Source organism: Gopherus evgoodei, chromosome 7 (genome assembly GCF_007399415.2).
Source record: "Gopherus evgoodei ecotype Sinaloan lineage chromosome 7, rGopEvg1_v1.p, whole genome shotgun sequence".
NCBI classification, from domain to species: domain Eukaryota; kingdom Metazoa; phylum Chordata; order Testudines; family Testudinidae; genus Gopherus; species Gopherus evgoodei.
In genome coordinates this window covers 102,312,874-102,334,610 of record NC_044328.1, presented here as the reverse complement: position 1 = coordinate 102,334,610, position 21,737 = coordinate 102,312,874, and the positions used below count along the sequence as shown (strand labels likewise).

General features: G+C 44.3%; 1 protein-coding gene across 2 annotated transcripts in view; it reads left to right on the top strand.

The window, feature by feature from the left end:
• The first annotated feature begins 14,032 nt into the window (after positions 1-14,032).
• FGD3 (FYVE, RhoGEF and PH domain containing 3) overlaps positions 14,033-21,737 on the top strand; it is a 183,338-nt gene continuing 175,633 nt past the window's right edge. For both annotated transcript variants that reach the window (XM_030569614.1, XM_030569613.1), the window contains exon 1: positions 14,033-14,063. In XM_030569614.1, the coding sequence (XP_030425474.1) occupies positions 14,048-14,063 (16 nt within the window). In that variant the 5' untranslated portion in view covers positions 14,033-14,047. The remainder of the gene's footprint in view (positions 14,064-21,737) is intronic.

Here is a 21,737-nt window from a genome sequence, read left to right as displayed (position 1 = left end):
TGGCCAAATGTCAGGATGCCCAATGCACACTCAATTTCCAAATTTCTATGCCAAACTCACTGGAAATTCCCTCATCAGATCCATCTACAATGCACGTATCCAGTTCCTTGCACTGAAATGCAGAATTCTGATGTCAGGAGGGTTAAGATGTTCCCTGTAGGCACGTGTCATTGTAAAGCCCAGAGTTTTGTACAGAAGAAAGCATATGATCTGAGTTTGGTTTTCTAGTCCTGTGCAATTTGTAAAGGATTAGAGGATCTGGCCCAAATCTAAGTATCTGAAGAGTGCAACTGCTTTGTGCTGGCATCACCTGCACCTGAAACTGGTTTACTTGGCTTAGAGTGGTAAAGGTGAGTAGAGCTGATGCAGGGGCTCCCCATCCCTGCTACCAGCATAGCAGGGAAACAGGAGGCTTGGCTGGGATTGCTCTGAGCCATGACAATCCTTCGCTATGTTAGTGCTGATTAACTAAAAGCAAGGGAAGTGTTGTGGGATACGGTGGAAGTAAGCCATGGTATGAAAGGATTAATGGAAAGGATTGCAGCTCTCCCAGAACAAACTCAAGCACCAGCCCCCTGTGGCCATTAATCAGGGCATCAATTAGAGCAGGCTTCCCACTCCTTTAAGACAGTTGCAGCCTGCACAGAGCAGCTGGCAGACCAGGACGGTACAGACTCCTGTTCTGAGTAGTTTGGTCATAGCTAAGGATCTGGACCTTTCTTGTACACCGCATCTGTGCTGTTGAAACCAATATTTCTATCACTTCCTGATATAACACACCACAGGATTCTGCATTATACAAGTGCAAACACTGATGCTTATAAGTAGCGTTACTAGCATGTTTGGGTCCACGGCTGTACAACACAGCAATATTTTAAAAGCCAACTCTTTAAAACACTTGCAAACATGGACAGGAACAAACTGGATGCCCTAATAATTCTGTTCCCATTTCTAATGCTTTCCACAGCTTGATGGAGGATAAATTAAGAAATGCAGCAGATATGTTAGTTATCGTTTGTCTTTTGAGATTCAGGGCACGTTCTTATAATGCATGTTAGCAAATTCATTAACATGTCCACAACTGGCAACTACGCTTCCATTCGTAACGAAATGGCGTATATATGAAAGGGATAGAGGGAGAAGCTTGCTGTGCTCGAACATGCAACACCATTGCTTGCAATGCAGTTTTCCTGTTGGACCATGGCCTGGACAGATTCTATACAGCAGCCACCAGATGGCAGTACAGTACAAAGTGGACCCAGTGCAGTTAGAGATGTCAAGCTGCATACAAGATCCTTGGAAAACTACAGAGAAAATTCATGTGATGCTAAGAACAAGTTTAAATTATCAGTTTATTTAGTTTCATGTTAACGGATTTTATAGTTGATCCCCCTTCGCCCCCCCCCCCCCAATCCTGTCTTGTAGTGGATTTTCATTTCAATCCATTTTGCCTTATCAGGGTTTCCTTCAGCCTTGCACACTTAATCCTAAATAACTTCCTAGTACTTGGGAAAGATATTAACTTGGAAGGATTTTAGCGTAAAGCTTTCTGTGAATGGGCCATATGGCCAATTAGCATGCCTGTGACTGAATGAGTCAAGGGTCACATGACAGTCGATAAATGACACCACAGGTGCAGGGGAGAATCGTTTACTACATTTTTGAGCCTCAGGTAACTCATCTTTGTGCCCGAGTGCAGTCATTTTGTCTCCATTTTGCCATATAATCAACTCTCCTGAGCTGGTTCTGGACTTGCAGTGACTGGGGACCTACCCCAGCTGCTGACTGACGTGCCCAGGATGAACGGGCTTTGCCTAGTCACTGCTCTGGCAGCTTCCAGTTCTACTCTAGCCTTGACACAGCTCACTGCCAGCAACCACACAGAGGCTAAGCCCACCTCTCCTGCTTTGGCTCAGATTTTGCCTGAGTTCAGTCAGCCTTTGAGAGCATTGCTTCAATGGTAACTTCACCTATGGTGGCCAGCGTGAAAAGAGGCTGGTAAAAGCACGGCCTGCATGGAGTACTTCATGGTGGTTGAGTATAGGGAAACAGACCCTGAGTGGGTGTTCATGTGCTGGGATGACTAAAAGGAGACTCCTAGGCCTCTTCAGCTCAGCAGAGACCTACAATGGCAGTTCATGCAGGATTTGGGATAGGTAAGAGGTTTGGTAGCTGTGGCTCCGAGGGCAGAGATTGAGTTGTTTGGCTCAGAGAACCATTCCATGTTTGCTGCCTGCACTTGGGTAAAACATGTCTTGGGTGGTGCAGTGAATTCAGCGCACCTGTTGCAGATGGGAGGTTGCTCCTCCTTCTTGTACTTAGCCCAGTCAAAAGGGATTGCATTTCAAAAGCATTCTCTTTCCTTGGTAAGTGCATATATTGGAGGAGAAGCTAAAGGAGACTGACTCTCACCTTGGCAATACTGAGCTTGTTGAAATAATTCATAGACCTCAGCACCTGAAGGAACACAGCACAGGACTGTATACCTTCTTCTTAGCTTTCCAGTGAGGTATAGGCACATTGACCTTTTGGCTGATGCAGAGTTTCATAGATGCTATTATGTTTTAGCTTTGTAGTTTGTAATGCCATCGCTGTTTGGGATCTCACGGTCTTCTCAGGAGTCAGGGAACCATGACCCTGCCCATACTTAGCTTCTTTGCCCCAAGACTGATGGTAGAAAGAACATTGGTCCTCCAGCCACATTTGGCTGCTTCCCAGCTGGAAGTAATAGGAAATGTCTGTATTTCTGGCTTTAAACTCCTTCTGTTCCACGTTGCTTTCGTAGTGGCATGCATTTTGGGGAAGAGATGGTCATAGACTCAAGGGTATCCTATACAACAAGGTATTAAAAGCTAGGATGCTGCTTTGCTTATTTCTTGTCATATGTCCTGCTGCTTTGTCTTGGGTCTCACCTCTTACTCCCTTATTCTTTTCATTCCACCACTTAATCTTTTTTGCCACTGACTTTTCCCTCCTCTCAGCGACTGCAGGGGAGTCTGGTGTCTGGTCACAGTGTGATCTACTGGTCAAGAAAGATGGTCTCCCTATGGATTTTCCCCTGGATCCTGGTAGCTCTGCTGGAGGCACTGACTGCTGTCTTCTCCACTGGACCTGATGTTATCACTTTGCATGTGGGAGAGAGATATCAGACAGATGGCCCCCCAAAACAAACAAACAAACAAACAAACAACACTGAGATGGGGATGAAGCAAAAATAGACTCGGATAGATAGATGTTCCTGTGGACTGCATTGTTTTAGGAGACCCAGATGCAGCATAGACATCAGTGGGAGATGTGCACATGGATTTGTGGGCAAAATTTGGCCCCAGATATTTTTCAAAGAAGACAGATGAATATACAGGAAGGCTATATTATAAAGTTAGTGGCTTGAACTGTCTCTGCCTTTCCCTTTGTGATACAGTTGTAATGGTTCAGTTATCACAAAGATTTAGAGAAATTGGCTTAATCATTAATTTATAAGACTTGTATGTTTTGTTCATACTAGTCTGAAAAATAATTTGAGGTGGTTTCTTAAAGGTCAGTAAATCAAAGTACCAGCAATTTCTAGGTGAGGTATTTCTGAGACCTGTAGTCAAAAGCCTTGTGTTATGTTTTCTGAAATGTCACACCTAGTGTTCGAAGTATAAGTACAGTAATTTGTCCTGGTGGCAAACATCTTAGCATTAGGGTCACATATCAACAGGAGTTATGCTTTACGCATGTGAAAGGAGGGTAGCAAAAAGTTGTGTTCTGCTGTTTAATCAACAATAGAGGGTACATCTCTGTCCAGGAATGATTCATTTCTTACCAAGAATAAAAAGAAAGCACTTGGAAATACTGTTTTGTTTCACATTGTAGTTTGGATGTAGAAACAAGAAAAAATAAAATTCTGCAACTGAAGTCAAGTGCTAGGGCATTTATTAAACCTAATTCTCACATCACTGATTCCTTCCTAGAGGACAGAGCCATGTGACAAGAAAAAACAAGATCTGAGCTACCATACTGATGAGTCTGAGAACCTAGATACAAAGAAAAGAGAGAATCCTGTCTTAACATCTCAGACTTATTAAGTAATAGTCAAAGAGCTGCATGAAGTAGTGATTAAAGTTCACTGTATGGTTTGTCTGAGGCTAGTAATTCAATAGCCTCAGGTTTAAAAAGAAATGGCTTTTGGCCAATTAGTCAGTAATATGCCCTAGCTCAGTGGCTCTCAACCAGGAGTATGTGTAACCCTGCGGGTAGGCAGAGGTCTTCAGCAGCTACATCAACTCATCTAGGTATTTGCTTAGTTTTACATCAGGCTACATAAAAAGCACAGGCTACAGTACAAACTGCAATTTCATACAGACCATGAGGTCTTTATACTGCTCTACATACTATACCCTGAAATGTAAGTACTATATTTATATTCCAATTGATTTTTTTATAATTATAGGGTAAAAATGAGGAAGTAAGCAATTTTTAAGCAATAGTATGCTGTGACACTTTTGTGTGTGATTTTTGTAAACAAGTTGTTTTTAAGTGAGGTGAAACTTGAGGGTACACAAGACAAAGCAGATTCCTGAAAGGGGTACAATTGTCAGAAAAGGTTGAAAGCCACTGTCCTAGCTCACTCAGGAAGTTTTGGGCTTGATGCAGAAATTACTGAGTGAAAAATCTATGTCTTTGGTTATGCAGGAGGTCAGACTAGATTATCATAATGGTCTATACTAGCCCTAAAATCTGTGAATCTATGAGGATTGAAACACAGTCTGATCTAGCGGGGATGAGTGATATTTTCAGATGATACGAATAGGCTGAGTTTTGATAATACAGCCTTATTCACCTGCCATCCTGGAAACAAGTCCTGGGAGAGTTCTTCTGCGCGTAAAGAAGAAACAAACAACTGCAACATTCCAGCTTGAGAACTCAGAGTGCTGTAAGTGTTCGCTAGGTTCTCATAAGCAACACTACTGTAGGTGGTGCCTAATTAGGCTCAGGACAGAACTAGAAAGCTGACTCCAGCTGTGAAGGGTTTAGGACCTTCCCTAAGTTACAAATGCCCTTTTGGGGGGCTACAGTAGGAAGTTTGGTGATAAAGAAGAGTTTTCAGTTTAGGGAGACTTTGATAACTCAGTGGGGAGGACAGATAATTGAGCTTGTTTGAACCTTTTGCAAATGACTTGGGAATTTTGTTGTTTGTGAACTTTTTAGTAGCCCTGGGAAGAGTTAGAGGAGAACCTACTTTTAAACTAGATGTGTCTGTAGTTTGGCTGTTTTAGTAATGGATCCCATGAATGTGTGCTGACCATTCCTGCTTGTGTGTGTGTATGTATTTATGCTCACAGTAAAGAAGCTTGCATGGAAAGGTATGGGTCTCAGACTAGTTTGTGGGGCTACCTAGTACTTCATATTGACACTTCCGTATATTGATTTGTTTAGATTCAGAATAACACAGGAAAAAAAGACACCAAAGCGCCTTTACAAAAACTTAAAATGCAAACAAATTATATTACACTCACCCCAGCAATAACCAGAACAGCAAAAATCAATCTTGACAGTTCTTCCTTCCCCATCTAGAAGATAAACCCCATTGTATTTTGCCCTCCTGAAGAACCTGAGTAAAATAGGTCTTGTAGCATGCCTTGAAAGTCATCAAAAGATGGTTATTTCAGTCCCAGGTGGGAATGAATTCTCAAGCTGAAGGCCTTTTGTGGCAATTGTGTTGGCAGTAGCTCCCTTTCTTTTATACTCCAGATTTCAGCTCAAGCAGTTCCACTGGTCATAATTACAGTAGGTGACAGACAGTCAAGAAGAGAGGTTTGTAGCCTTTGGGTAAAATTTTCCAGAGTGCCCAAGTCCTATTTTCAAAAGACTTTGGGACTTAAGAACCTCCCACTCATTGAAAGTGAATGGGACTTACACTCCTATGTGCTTGTCACTTTTAAAAATTAGATTTAGGCTTCAAAATCACTTAAGTGCTTCTGAAAATTTAACCCTAAATCTATTTGTTAAATATAAGACTTCTCAGTTCAGAATGTACATGTTAGTGTCAAAGGCTTCACTAAATCCAATGCTACTTGAAAGCATTATTTTTTGGGGGGAGGAGGGAAGGTGCTAAGTTTTAATTACACACTTGATCTTGCTAAGTAACATGCATCCTTTAAAATAAATTAAGACTATCTTTAATATTCTGTGTGTGTGTATGTGCGCATGTATATATAATAAAATTATGCAAAACCTTGAATAAATGGAGTCCAATCCACAGACAAAGAATATAGCAACATTACTGCATTCCCTCTTCTACAGAGTTTACTTTTGGTAATCTGGTTATAACTAGTCCATATATATTATATGTACATTTGTTAAGAAAGGAAGAGGGTGCACTAATTTCTGTAGATATCAATGCACATTAAAACACAAGCCTGAGCTAAAATCAAAGAGATTGAGGGGTTAACAGTGGATGGTCCCAGAACTAGTGAAGTTCATCTGTGCAAGATATTAGGAGGTCACTCTAGGGTGCATGACCCTCCATACTGACACCAGTCCTGCCACTTCCCCCCTCCTCTCCCTCCCACGAGAACTAAGCGTTGGGAGGGAAAAGGATGGGGACAAGATAAGTTGATCTGCCATTGCACGCATCCATCAGCTGTTGCCCTCCCCTCCCTGCCCCCCACCATGGGGTAGCGGCTCTAGGGCAATGCCACCCACTCCAACCTAGAATATAACCGCTGAAGAGTGGCTCTGTTGCCACTCTGTGGACTCTGACAAGGGGGGCATTCCTTGCTGTGCAGATCTCAGTTATGGGTACTGGGCTCTAGGAAGAGGACTTGGGCTATAATGTATACATACTTTTTTGAGTTATGTGTAACTGTCACATATGTTTCAGTTGCTTCTACAGAGATTGGATAACTAAACTGATGTGGTTAAGCACTGTAATATATTTCCTAGGGAGGTTGTGGAATCTCCATCACTGGAGATTTTTAAGAGCAGGTTAGGAATGGTCTAGATTAGAGGTCGGCAACCTCTGGCACGCGGCTCGCTAGGGTAAATATCCTGGCAGGCCAGGCCGGTTTGTTTACCTGCCACATGTGCAGGTTTAGCCGATCGCTGCTCCCACTGGCCACAGTTTGCCGCTCCTAGCCAATGGGGACTGCAGGAAGCGGCACAGGCCGAGGAATGTGCTGGCCGCGGCTTCCCGCAGCCTCCATTGGCCTGGAACAGTGAACCGCAGCCAGTGGGAGCTGCACTCGGCCAAACCTGCTGGCGGGGCAGGTAAACAAACCAGCCTGGCCCACCAAGGTGCTTACCTGGCAAGCCGTGTACCAGAGGCTGCCGACCCCTGGTCTAGATAATACTTAGTCCTGCCATGAGTGCAGGGGACTGGACTAGATGAGCTCTCGAGGTCCCTTCCAGTCCTATGATTCTATGATATTACCTTAAAAAATTAAAAGCAAACTAATATGAAAAATCATATTAAGTTAATGTTCAAAGGCTCCTGACACAATAATAAGGTCCTGGATGTGAACTGCTTTAATATCACGGGGAATTAACACTGGTTCAATTTACAGTGTCTAGTATATATTTTAAATTCAAATTCTTTGTGGAGTGAGGCTAAAATGAGTGGAGAATCAGGCCTTCTTTCTTTTTTTAATCACTGTGTCTTAGTGTGTGTTTCTGTCTCTCCATTGTCTTGTTCCAGCTTTGTCTTTTCTTTGTGTTTATTGGCTGTTTTGATAACTGTAGGTAGCTGATGTGCCATAAACCTGCTTTTGCTTGAGTTGTTATGAGCCTATATAAAGCCACTTATGATACATCAGTTTTATTTCACTTTTCTTTGTGAATCCAAATAAAACTACCAGGCTTAGTGTTGGCAGTTATATTTTTCTTGGTGTCATGATCACTGAGTTAATTTCTTTGTGACTGAGAAATAAAGCACAGTTTCTTTTCCTGCAGTTGAAAGAGCTCAATCCAAAATACATCAAACTAAATTGCATAAATGGTCAAAAGACATGTTACATTAATCTGAGTTTATCTTCAAATGAGAAGTGTTTAAAAAAAATTGCTCTGATCTAATCCTGAGAATTATAAATAAGGAAGCAGTGCACAAAGGAACTTTGTATATTCAGTAGAGTGTCCTATGATGGCAAAAGCACATGTGAGTCACCCTGAGTATTATATCATCCAGAAAAGAATAAAACATGCATCTCTTATATGAAAGGCGTGTCGGGCAAAACTGTGTATCTGCACATCTTAGCTTTTTGGTCTCTAATGTCTCATAAAATGTATAAGAGGTTATTTTTCCTCTTAGATTTATCTTTCCTGGACATTCAGTGGCAATCTTTACTTAACTGCAGAGTGTAACCCTGGGGAGAACTAAATCATATGGAAAATTCTCTTCTGCTGAAAGATTTTTAATGAATTATGACAGGCAATTTTTTGGTGGGGAGAGAGAGAAGAATGAATGAATAATTGTGTGAATTTTGGGAACTGCTTACATTGCATTTATTGACTGTTCTTTCTTACTCTTGTGTATGTGTGATAGTCATCTGGGGGCTTGGGAACTATAGGAAACATCTCATGATAAAGGACACGTTCCTTTTGTGCAGAGCAGTGTTCCAAAGTTCATAAGGTATGCGGTACTTTTGTACCAGGTACAAACTGTAATGTATATTTGAAAATAAACTTTAATTAAAACTGTTGCCCTCATTTGCTATGCAAACTGCATTTTGAGTGTGGGAACTCATCCCGTGAGACTGCAGGTCAGTTTCTATTCTAGTCAATATTACAACTTTAGTTGTGATGAGAGCAAGCCACACCGTGCTCGAGAATTGGAAAAAAATGATGACCCTCTGGATTTGTTCCTACTATGACTTCCTTTGTGAAAGACTGCAGGAAAATGGCTAATGGGTAGGAGATGCAGCCACAGCTGAGAAGGAAGTATTCTCACTACAGTAAATTCATAGGCAATTCTGCAACCTGTGTATTGATAAAAGGTTGGGCTTTGCTTTCTTAATCATGCCTCACAAAGCACCATTATGGGTTTTGTCCACATACACCTCTACCCTGATATAACACGAATTCGGATATAATGCAGTAAAGCAGTGCTCCGGGGGGGCAAGGCTGTGCACTCCGGTGGATCAAAACAAGTTCGATATAACGCGGTTTCACCTATAATGCGGTAAGATTTTTTTGGCTCCCGAGGACAGCGTTATTTAGGGGTAGAGGTGTACTTTTAAAAATGTTAGACCCCTCTCAATTCAGAGAAGTGTGTGATTTTTCAGAAGAAATGTTGCATCCTCTCTGAACTCCTGGCAAGCCCCTTCCAGTTATAACCCTGGTTATGTGGATATTTGGCTTTATGTTGGTAGTGTCACCTGTCTTCTCAATCACTGTCAAATATTTGCAATTTCTTAATTTCCTTAACAGAGTAAAAAAAAAAACACTTTATTTCCTTTCCTTCTCATTAGTGTTTATCTACTGCGAATGCTTCCTAAACCTACTTCAGTTATCTTGATTTGAAAATAGCCTATTTCTAGAGAGACACTTATTGGCATTTGATTACAGTACCGGTTGGCCAGTAATAATGGCTACATCTGAATGTTTGTTTAGGCTTGGCCAACACATAAGATGACCCAGCTATGTTGCTCGGGGTGTTAAAAATCCACACCCCTGAATGATGTAGTTAAGCTGACCTAAGTCCCCATGTAGACAGTGTTGGGTCAACAGAAGAATTCCTGTTGACCTAGCTGCTGCCTCTTGGAGGGGAATTACCTACGCTGATGGGAGAGGTCCTCCTGTTGGCATAGGCAGTATCTATACTTCAAATGCTGCAGCGGTATCACTGCAGCATGTAAAGTATAGACAAACTCTTAGATTGTAAACTGTCTCCATAGTTACTCTTTGATTAGACTAAATAAGGAAGTGTTACTTACTCCTTCTCATAACAGAAGAACTAGGGGTCACCAAATGAAATTAATAGGCAGCAGGTTTAAAACAAACAAAAGGAATTATTTTTTCACACAATGCACTGTCAAACTGTGAAACTCTTTGTCAGAGGATGTTGCGAAGGCCAAAACACTAACAAGGTTAAAAAAAGAACTAGATAAGTTCATGGAGGATAGGTCCATCAATGGTTATTAGCTAGGATGGGCAGGGCTGGTGTCCGTAGCTTCTGTTTGCCAGAAGCTGGGAATAAGTGATAGGGAATGGATCACCTGATGATTACCTGTTCGTTCCCTCTGGGGCACCTGGCATTGGCCACTGTCAGAAGACAGGATACTGGGCTAGATGGACCTTAGGTCTGACCCAGTATGACTGTTCTTATGTCTAGATTGGACAGAGACACGCTATGTGAATTGAAACTAACCAAGGCCCTAAGGCTGAGAGATCCCAGGATGAAAATCTGAGTATTTCCGGAGGTGGCTGCCTGGCAGTGTAACTCCTTGCCACATGAAATTGGAATTTGCACAAGGTTTGGTGCACAAAGGAATCCTTGCCTGTTTGCACATTTTGCATTAATCGTAATGCCACGTTGCACAGCTTTATTTCTCCAAACCAATGGAAGATACAATGTTGGAAAGGAGCAAAACTGACAAATAGTTATCCTTTTAAATGAATGTTAGCTTTTATGGCAGCCAAGTATTAGTATGATGGGCTCCTTATAAATGCATCAGATTAATATCATTTTTTGTTGAGATACCAAGTACTTTAAAGTAGCATTGATCCCCACTTAAGGCTACAAGGAGTACTTTCCTTAAAAAAAAAAAAAAGTTGAATCTATTTTCACTTATTTCTTTGTTTTGGTTTCTGAACAGCCATTATATGTGGTAGACACTTAATGATAACTTATAAAGAGTACTAGAAAACAGAACTAAGCTTAAGATCTAATTTGCCTCACTGTCCTATATGGCAGCATTGCAGAATGCTATGGCTGTCTTGCAAAGAATTAAATGCCTTATTTATATGTTAAATGCATATTAGGAAAAACACATGTGCAGGACAATACTTGAAGTTGGGATTTTCAAAGGAGCTTAAGAGAAGGTCCCTGAGTCTCATTGACTTTCAATGGAGCTGAACCCTTAACTCCCATAGGTACTCTTGGAAATTCTCAGCTTTGATGCATAATACATCTTTTTATACATAGTAATAAAGCAAAGGGAGTTTTGTACCCGGTAATGAGACTCTGACCCTGAGACTGTGTTTGTGTGTAAAAAGGATCAATAGGCCTAGTGAGTAAAAATGACAAAATCAATCCCAAAATGGTTAGTGCTCTTCATTTGTGTATGATGAAAGTTGAGTCTGATTGTTGAGACTGTGACCAAGCCAGAAGTGTCACCAATGTGTGTCACAGGGTGACTGGCCCTTTAAGAGATAATGGGTCCAATTCCACCTGTGCTTTGCTCAGTTCTGCTCCCCAGATGGGGAAGTTATTGCAGCCACTAGCTAAATGAGTCCCAGGACTAGTGATAAAAGAGAAGCCTCCAGGGAACCAAAGGTGGAGAGAGCAAGCAGATGGCTTGAAAGAAGCCTGCTTAGTGCTTGCCTAGGGAGAGGAGGAGTATGACTGTTTGCCAGCCTGCCAACTGATCTCTTAAAGCCTGGGGCGGGGGACAGAGTTGAAAGGGACCAGCTTTGAGATCTGGAGTGAGGCTGCAGCTGGCCTTAATTAGCAGCACAGACCCCAGAAAGAGGCCTGTGGGACTCCTGACCTAAGAAGGGAAAGCCTAAGTGAGTTAGCAGGGCAGACCCAAGAAAGAGGGTTGCAGGGCTGAATTCTGGAGAACAAGAGCTGGACTTAACGGGTGAAGAAGTTTGATTTGCTATATGATATTTAATAAATGGGACCCCACAAAAGGGGTGATAGGGAAATCTTAAAGTACTCATATCTGGGAGTGAGGTTTTACAAGACTCAGAAGAGGCAGCTGAGGGCAGCAGGGCCACATTTGGACACAAGGAGACTCCCTGAGTTCGCTTCCTGGTACAAAGAGGCCTTTTTGGCCTTCCTTGGCCAAGGGGGCTGTTATGAAGTAGAATTTAAGGGAGATAAAATATATGGAAAAATCAAAATAACAGATTGAATTATTGCAAAATCTCACTTCCTCTCTAAGGGAACATTATATACTAAAGTCTTGTACTTTAAAGCAAACGTACTGAAACGCAAACTTGCTGCAAAAAAGTTAGTTGCTACATAGTATAGTTAAAATACAAATTTACAATGTCTACATATACTTTACACACATACAAACACATCTCATCACACCAAACAGATCAGTCTTTCTAATCCCACTAATTAAAATATCCATCTGCTCCACCAACATATCACACCTATCCAACAGCATATTTCGGTTAGAGAACAAATCAAGGGACTGAAGTGGAGGTAGAATAGACAGTATAATCAGGTGTGGGACAAGGAGTAATGAAGGTTTACAAGACAGTATAGAATTTATTGTATCCCTTAACTTTCATTTCTGATCTTAAACTTTACACCTTTAGAAAACCTACCACCAAAATGTTTGTAAAGAGTGTAAATTGTGAGTGGTGGTGAGGTGTTGGAGGGGAGATGATCTTTTCGAAACACACTTTTAAATAGATTTTTAAATTTGTTTCTTTTTCTTGGGAATATTTACTCTGCTTGCAGAGAAGAAGGGCAAACTCAATTCTCAGCAACCCACTATGCAGGGGTTTGTGTTGTGATCACATCATCCAACTGAAATGAGATGTTCTTTGCTGAGCTCATGTTCTGGGGGAGAGATGACCTTTTTGTGTCAAAAAGAATTGGTACAGTTTAAAAGATGGGATTGGGGTGGTGGTGTCTGTAAAGGCCAGTGTCATCTTTTAAACTGTGCTGCTTGACTACTGATGTTACAAAATACCCCACCATGGCCAAAGGAAATGCTCTGATCCATAGCTGTACCTAGTCTCACTTATCTGAAATGTCCTGTCATTTTGATGTCTTGCCAGGCAGCAGTGAAGGACTTTGAACTGAATTTTTCAGATACTTAACGCCACATTTTCAAAGTGGCTCCAAACCATTTCTAACCTTGCAAGGGTCAAAAGTGTGAGTCCATGGTTTTTGTCCTTGAGAACTTGCCATGGAATCAAGCTGTCTTTGTCAGCTCTGTAGATGCCTATTTTACATGCCTAGGTTTTGAGATGTCCAGAATAGTGCACTAAACAACTCTGGTACACACAGTTGGAGGCTGCTTTTGGAAATGATCTTTTAAAATTATGTTGTGTGTGTAAATCTCATGCCTCCTTTGAAGTAGGCCCTGGAATCTACTGGTTCCTGCCCCCCATGGGGTATCTTGTACTTGTTTACTAAACTCCAGGAGGATTTTCTACCCTAAATTAGGTGCCTGCTGTCTCTTACTCCAATGTGCATGTTCTGATCTGCTTGCACAACAACTGAGGTGGCCGGAGCATGGGCATGGCCTTGGAGGCTTCAGTGTCTGCTGCACTAGGGCGCATCAGATATTAAGATGCGGCAGGAAGGGCTATGCTGCCCTTTGGGGGCAGCTGGGCCAAAGGGGTGGTTGTGCTGGTGTGAGATGCCAGCCTGGGCAGCACAGCTGCCCTGAACCGCCTGAGGAGCAGGATTTTTTTGGTGCGCCCCCTCCCTGTTCTCTGTCCAGGCAGTGGAGGGGCTGGAGGTTGGTCCCACACGGAACAGGATGTGGAAGGATGCAGTTTTTACCCCCCTGGCCTTGCTCCACTGAAGGGGGGAGGGCTGAGTTGTAACTGATTTGAGTGGGATGGGGGAGCCCAGGAGTGGGAGCCCCGCCCCGCCTGAAGTCACTCCCCTCCCCCTCCAGTGGGGGAGCTGCACCTGGCCCTAGGGGCTGCAGGGACCGCCCCTCCCTGCCTGCCTCCCTCCGTGGCTGCGGGAGGCTCCTCGTCCCGCTCGCAGCCTTGGCGGGCGCGATGCGGCGGCCGGGTGGGAGGGGGAGGAAACCCACCCCACTCGCCAGGCAGCCTCCTTTGTGAGGGCTCGGCCGTGACGCGCCGCCCTGCCCGAGCTGCAGCCGCGCCGGGGAGCGTGCGAGGGCTGCAGGCAGCGCGGGAGCCGATGGAGCTGCCGGAGGGTGAGTCGAGCCGGCCCCGCGCCAGCGGGCAGGGAGTTGTCCCGGGAGAAGTTTCCCTGCAGGCTCCGCTCCGGCCGCCGGAAAGCGGGGCGCCTGCAGGGGAGCCCGAGGGCGCCTGTGCTGGCGGCGCCGGGGGGGGAGGCAGGGCGCCCGGGAGCGGACTTGGCCGTGGCCTTGGCACTCGCCGCCCGGGGGTGGGAGGCGGCTGGACGGGTTCGGGTTCGGGTTCAAGGAGCGCACAGCTGTGAACCTTGGGACCGAGCTCAGCAGAAACCACAGCGGCGCCTCGGCTGAGAACCCGTCCGAGCCCGGCAGTGCCTGGGATGGGCGCCCAGAGGCTTGCTCCGGTCCGGGAGGGGGGGAGCAAGGAGGGTCCCTATTAAAATAAAACGTGAGCGGGGGTAGGGGGTTAAAACCATGTGTACAGTGCGGGCGCCGAGAGCCATTGACCCAAACTGTAACCTGGGATCTGATGGAAACCACTTCCAGCCGGGGTGCAGCAGCAGCACCCCCCACCCCCCGTTCCAGCACCTCTCACCCTGAACCGGGATGTTTGCAAAGAGGCGATGGACTCTTACCAAACGTTTGGCACCGAAGCCCCACGTGGAGTCTCCCTGACTGGGCTGGGGTTTAGGGGTGACTGGGCTTGGTTGGATTGACATGTACATTAGCAACAAGTGAGTTTGGAAGTTGAAGTAAGATTGATTTAGCTCAGTGTTCTTCCTGGTCTCCTGTCGGCTCGCTCCTTTTGAGCCCATTCATTACTTTTCCTTGGACTGAAAGGAGATTGGGGCAGGGACTGACTCCTTTTGCATGACTGGAAACAAGCAACTGGCTCACCTTGGGCGCTACCATAAACAACATCATAATCCTAATAATTAATAACTAATAATATCTATTTCTCCTTCACTGTTGTTGACTTATTAACTAGGGCTCCTCTCCAACAGGCAACCCCTGATCTTTGCTGATCCCTGCCAACTCCATTGCATGGTCTCTGCACGTTTGGCAGACTGGCCCAGCTGCTGTATTCAATTATTGTGCAGACAGGCAGGCAGCTCTCAATGCATTTTGCACCTTTAGCTCCAGAGGATCCTGGGAGTGCTTGAGGCATGAGGACAACAGCCAGCTCAGAAGAGACTGCTGGCCCTGCTGAGTGAGACCTTAGCATGAGTTTGTGGGATGTCAGCAGGGTTAGAGTTGTGTTTGAGCAAACAAAGGACTTATCAGACTCTTTATCAAAGGTTCATGTTCACCACTTAAAAGTCTGGGCTGATAATTTTTTTTCTTTGTGAGCTGGTTTGGCAGTTTGTAGCATAAATCCATTTATACAAAGGCAAGAATAGGAAAGACTCAAACCATTAACTCAAAGTACATGCTTATGCTGTGGTCTTGCACTGTTAGGGCTTGTCTACATCAGAAAGTTGCAGCGCTGGTGAGGGAGTTACAGCGCTGCAACTTTGAGAGTGTCCACATCTGCAGGGCATCACCAGCGCTGCAACTCCCTCTTTGCAGCGCTGGCCGTACTCCCGTTTTGTCTCGGGTGTAGAGGATCCAGCGCTGGTGATCCAGCGCTGGTAATGCAATGTAGACACTCACCAGCGCTTTTCTTGACCTCCGTGGAAGGAGGAAGCCTCTGGTAATCAAGCTGGTTTCCTTTCCCGGTTTGCCCTCTCGGTCCCGGAGCCAGCCAGCAAACCGCAGGGAAGGAGACCTGCTTGCTCGGGGTTCCGGGACCGAGAGAGCAAACCGGGAACGCCGCGGTTTGCTCTCTCGGTCCCGGAGCCAGCCAGCAAACCGCGGGGAAGGAGACCTGCTTGCTCGGGGTTCCGGGACCGAGAGAGCAAACCGGGAACGCCGCGGTTTGCTCTCTCGGTCCCGGAGCCAGCCAGCAAACCGCGGGGAAGGAGACCTGCTTGCTCGGGGTTCCGGGACCGAGAGAGCAAACCGGGAAAGGAAACCAGCTTCGCCGCGGTTTGCTCTCTCGGTCCCGGAACCCCGAGCAAGCAGGTCTCCTTCCCCGCGGTTTGCTGGCTGGCTCCGGGACCGAGAGAGCAAACCGCGGCGTTCCCGGTTTGCTCTCTCGGTCCCGGAACCCCGAGCAAGCAGGTCTCCTTCCCTGCGGTTTGCTGGCTGGCTCCGGGACCGAGAGAGCAAACCGCGGCGAAGCTGGTTTCCTTTCCCGGTTTGCTCTCGCGTTCCCGGAGCCAGCCAGCAAACCGCGGGGAAGGAGACCTGCTTGCTCGGGGTTCCGGGACCGAGAGAGCAAACCGGGAAAGGAAACCAGCTTCGCCGCGGTTTGCTCTCTCGGTCCCGGAACCCCGAGCAAGCAGGTCTCCTTCCCCGCGGTTTGCTGGCTGGCTCCGGGACCGAGAGAGCAAACCGCGGCGTTCCCGGTTTGCTCTCTCGGTCCCGGAACCCCGAGCAAGCAGGTCTCCTTCCCCGCGGTTTGCTGGCTGGCTCCGGGACCGAGAGAGCAAACCGCGGCGTTCCCGGTTTGCTCTCTCGGTCCCGGAACCCCGAGCAAGCAGGTCTCCTTCCCTGCGGTTTGCTGGCTGGCTCCGGGACCGAGAGAGCAAACCGCGGCGTTCCCGGTTTGCTCTCTCGGTCCCGGAACCCCGAGCAAGCAGGTCTCCTTCCCCGCGGTTTGCTGGCTGGCTCCGGGACCGAGAGAGCAAACCGCGGCGTTCCCGGTTTGCTCTCTCGGTCCCGGAACCCCGAGCAAGCAGGTCTCCTTCCCCGCGGTTTGCTGGCTGGCTCCGGGACCGAGAGAGCAAACCGCGGCGAAGCTGGTTTCCTTTCCCGGTTTGCTCTCTCGGTCCCGGAACCCCCCTTGAAGCCGCCCAACAGCGCTGCAGTGTGGCCACATCTAACACCACTTGCAGCGCTGGTTGCTGTAAGTGTGGCCACTCTGCAGCGCTGGCCCTATACAGCTGTACTAATACAGCTGTAACAACCAGCGCTGCAAAATTTTAGATGTAGACATGGCCTTAGGGTAAAATGACAAGAGTATGAGTTACAGATGGAGCATCAGCCTTTTCTCTTTACTTTACAATCTTGACTCACCTTGTGTAGCAGCTATCAGAATCTAGCACCTAAAATCTGATAGTATTGACTGAGACATTAGTCTTGTCTGTAAACACAGTACTGAGCTGTATAATATATTTTTAGATCCTTCAAAAACCACATAAAACCTATCTAGTTATACACTTATTTTGGAATGGCTATTTATTTCCTCAGCACTGTGATGACCAACCAAGAAAATCCATATTTAGGCACTTTTGAAAAGCCCCAGTCAATTTTTTTTTATTTTTTAATATCTATTGGAGCTGTTACTACTTAACATAAACCACTTTCAGTCTGCAAATTGAAAACCTCTGGGCCATTATGGTCTGTTGCAGCTAGCTGACTGCCTCTTGAAAGCCATACTTTCTCACAGCAAAGAAAAGGGAAAAAAAAACACAAACCAAAAAAAACCCTTATGAGATTCATGTTTAGAAAAATTGGCTGCATACGTTGTAGCTGCTTTTTAAACCTCAATACTTAAGTCACATTTTCCATTTGAAATACTAAGAGTACTTAAACTATATTAAAGAGAGACACTCCATTTAACCCCCCCAACTTTGAAGTTTTGTGAAAGCAAACTTTTATAGAATCTAAAACAATAGAAATGTTTCTACAGTTAAAAAAAGTTCCAGTGAAAGCATTTACTTTGTCAAACATTCCCAGTAGCATCTGAAACCCAAACACTGCAGTACTAAAGCATTTGAAAGTTGACTATAAACAAAAGTGATAGTGACTTTGTTGATTTTTCACTGTCCAAACGGAGAAGTGCAAAATGTAAATGGAGTATAGTGACAACATATTAGAAATTAAAAATATTTTATAAACATTAAATATCTGTTCTAAAATAAGGTGAAATAATGTTTGGTGTTTGAGTAATCCTGAGCGTTGTAACAGAGGCAATGATGTATTCAGAACATATCTCAAACTAGAACAGTTGCATTTATAAACATCCATTCAAAATAAGGTGAGCCATATTCTTGATGTAACTCTGTCAAGGTTTTTTTTTTTAGTCTATGTTACTCATAATCCTTAGATTAATATAGGTAGGGAAAAAGCATGTTACAAATCTAACTGAATTCAATGAAGTTCCACTAGGGATGATGTCATCTATTTTGAGTAAAAATAACAAGGAGTCCGGTGGCACCTTAAAGACTAACAGATTTATTTGGACATAAGCTTTCGTAGGTAAAAACGCCTCAGTTCTTCAGATGCAACTGAAGTAGGGTTTTTACCCACAAAAGCTTGTGCCCAAATAAATCTGTTAATCTTTAAGGTGCTACCGGATTCCTTATTGTGTTTGTGGATACAGACTAACACGGCTACCCCCTGATACTTGACATCTATTTTGAGTATTCATTTTATAAATAGAAATTCACAAGGCCCCTTCTTGCTGGCCCTAGGTGCAGATTTAGTCAGCATAGGAGCATTAGCAAGGTGATCAGGCCTGCTGGACTCCTCATCTCCTCTAGACACCGGAGCCCTGATTCACTAAGGTATTTATTCATGTGCTTAAAGTTAGTCAGATGCTTAAACAGTTCTGTCACCTCTCACATTTTATTATGAGTTACTTGGTGTTTTTTTTAAAGCCCCAATTTCTAGAGTCAGGTGATTACCTGAGAATCTCACTTTTTTTTTTAATGGCAATTACATTTCTAGCTCTCATAGTTGCAGAGAAGCTATAAAAAGGCTAAAAAAAAGTATTACTTTAAAGATCTCAGAATTTTTAAACCAACCTCATAACTTTTAGGAGCCAGACTCATGATTTCTGAATGCTGGAGTTGGGAATACTAGAATTCGTCCCATTTGACTTCAGTTCAGCAATTCATATTTAAAATTAGGCACATGCTTAAGCACATTACTCAAACTGGATCTGGGGCACTGAGCTTCCTGAGGCCTCCCCTTTTATCTCTCTGAACATGCAGGCAGGAGCCCACCCGCTTTCTTCCCCAGGGCATGGCTCAAAGGCCCCTGCTTGAGGCACACATTGGAGCAGCAGTGGTGAGGGAACACTCTTTCAGAGACTTGAAGCAGTTTTGAAATCTCCCTGCTGGCTGCAGAAGTGCTAACTGAACCGACAGTGTGCAAGAAGGGCGGGGTTTTGGTGGTGGTTAGAGCTTGAAATGCCCCAGAGATGCAGATTCAGGGAAGAGTGAGACAACAGACATTAAAATCCAACAAAGAATGGTGGTAATAAAACAAGACAAGAAGGGTTAATGTGAAATACAAACATCTGTGGGGTGATCAGGGTGGCAGAAGGGCAGAAATCAAAATCCAAAATAAGAGTTTCACTGTCAGTCTCATTCTGGGTGTACGCTGTTGATCTTGTTTATTTCCATTGTGAGCTCTTTTCAGAGCAGGCACTGTGGCTAGGATTTTCAAAGGAACCTAAGGTATTTAGGATCCTAATTCCCATTGAATTTCAATAGGATTTGAGCATCAGACTCTCTAATTCCGTCCATTATTTGTTCAGTGTCCAGAACAATGGGCACTATACAAGTTGTCTTGTTGACTGAGACCTCTGGTGCTACTGGCCAAATACTATATATACTCTTCATAAGCCGAATATTTTTGGTAAAAAAGTGACTCATCAAAGAGCGAAGGTCGGCTTATAAACAGGTCTGCACCAAAATCTGATGATTTAAAACTCCATGGAATCATTGAATTGAATATCTAATACAGGGATCAGCAACCTTTGCTATGCGGCCCACCAGGGTAAGCACCTGGCGGGCCGAGCCGGTTGTTTACCTGCTGCGTCTGCAGGTTTGGCCGATCGCAGCTCCCAGTGGCCCCGGTTCACCATTCCAGGCCAATGGGGGCGGCAGAAAGCAGTGGCTAGCACATTCCTCAGCCCATGCTGCTTCCCGCCGCCCTCCTTGGCCTGGAACGGTGAACTGCGGCCAGTGGGAGCCACGATCAGCCAAACCTGCAGACGTGGCAGGTAAACAAAACGGCCCGGCCTACCAGGGTGCTTATCCTGGCAGTCTGCATGCCAAAGGTTGTCCATCCTTGATCTAATATATTGTAGTTTTGTTTACCTGGAGCGTCTGCAGGCATGGAGTCCCTCAGCTCCCTATGGCCGCGGTTCGTCGTTCCCAGTCAATGGGAACTGTTAATTGGCTGGGAACAGTGAACCACGGCCACAGGGAGCTGAGGGGCTTCATGCCTGCAGACACTCCAGGTAAACAAAATGTCCTGATCCGCCAGCAGCTTACCCTGAAGGGCTGGGAGCCAAAGTTTTCCAACCCCTGAATACAGGGTTGGCTTATGAAAGGGTCATACAGTTTTTGCTATTTCTACCTATCCATTTTGAGAGGTCAGCTTATAAACAAATGGGCTAACGAATGAGTATATACGGTATATCTTTAGTAATAATATTATATTTACTTTTTTAAAAAATGTTTGCAACTTACAAATATATTTTTACTTTTCAGAACTGGCAAGAGAGCTTTCTCTAGGGCATAGACTTTGTATGTCAAGTTTCCACTTGGAATGCATTTTGGCAGCCTCATTATGAACCCCTAAAATAAAGTTTTATAATAGCAATACTAACAGACCCTAAGCATTAGTGGTGCAAATGGTGCCACTCTAATTTGTCTGTCAGTGTGGCTTGATCTGAGTTAGTCCATTTGAGGATTAAAAAGACAGGGGAACGTAAATGTCAAAATGTGAGCACTAATGTTCTGTTTCTCATCTGACCATAAACTTTTTCCGACTGAAGCAACTGTGAACTTTAAGATGAATTGAGTCCTCCAGACTAGTTTGTAAATAACTCTTAAACTATTATTTATGATTCGCCATATTCAGAAAACTCCGTAAAAACATCTGAAGCTATTTACAATAGCCTGCCATCAAAAACTGTGTCTTTAATAAAGGTTTCTACTGTGAAAAACAAGCAGGTTTTAAGAAGCTTAAAATAGATGGGCCGTTGAACAAAGAGTGAGTTACATACATGTCACGTGTAAGACAGTGTTATGTCTGCAGTAAATGCTCTCTATATATGGTATGGCCAAGATAAAACAGATCTTATGTTCTGACAAAATGTTTGTATAAAAAAGGAGTTGCTCGTTCTTTTCGAAGCATTAACATCTATTCAGTGCTCAGTGTGTTTTCCGTTTGCAGCACTCGTTACAAATAAAAGAACATTAGTTTTTTATTGAGAGAACTAAACTGTATGGTTGAGAAAAAGCAGTAGCCACTATTGCTGTATTTTCTTTTTGAAGGACTTCAAGAAGCTTGAAACTTTTTTTTTCTTTTGTTGGCTCATTTAACTTTCATATGAAAATCAGTGAGCCATTAAAGAGATTTTTTTGGTTTGTTTACAATTATTGCAAAGTGATTAATAATGACACCACTTTCATAAGGTTTTCATTTTTCAGATAATCTAAAAGATTTCTAGTAGTGTTGCAAAGCCAAAAAAGAAAAAAAAAAGAAAATACTCCCTCTTTTATTTCACAGATGTAAACGGAGACACAGGTTCAAGATACTTTCCCAAGGTCACATGGAGAGTGAGCATTAGAGTTGTGATGAGATCTCTTGTCTTCAAATATAATGCTCATTCTAGTAGCCCAGGGGCGGTCAACCTGTGGCTTTGGAGCCACATGCGGCTCTTCA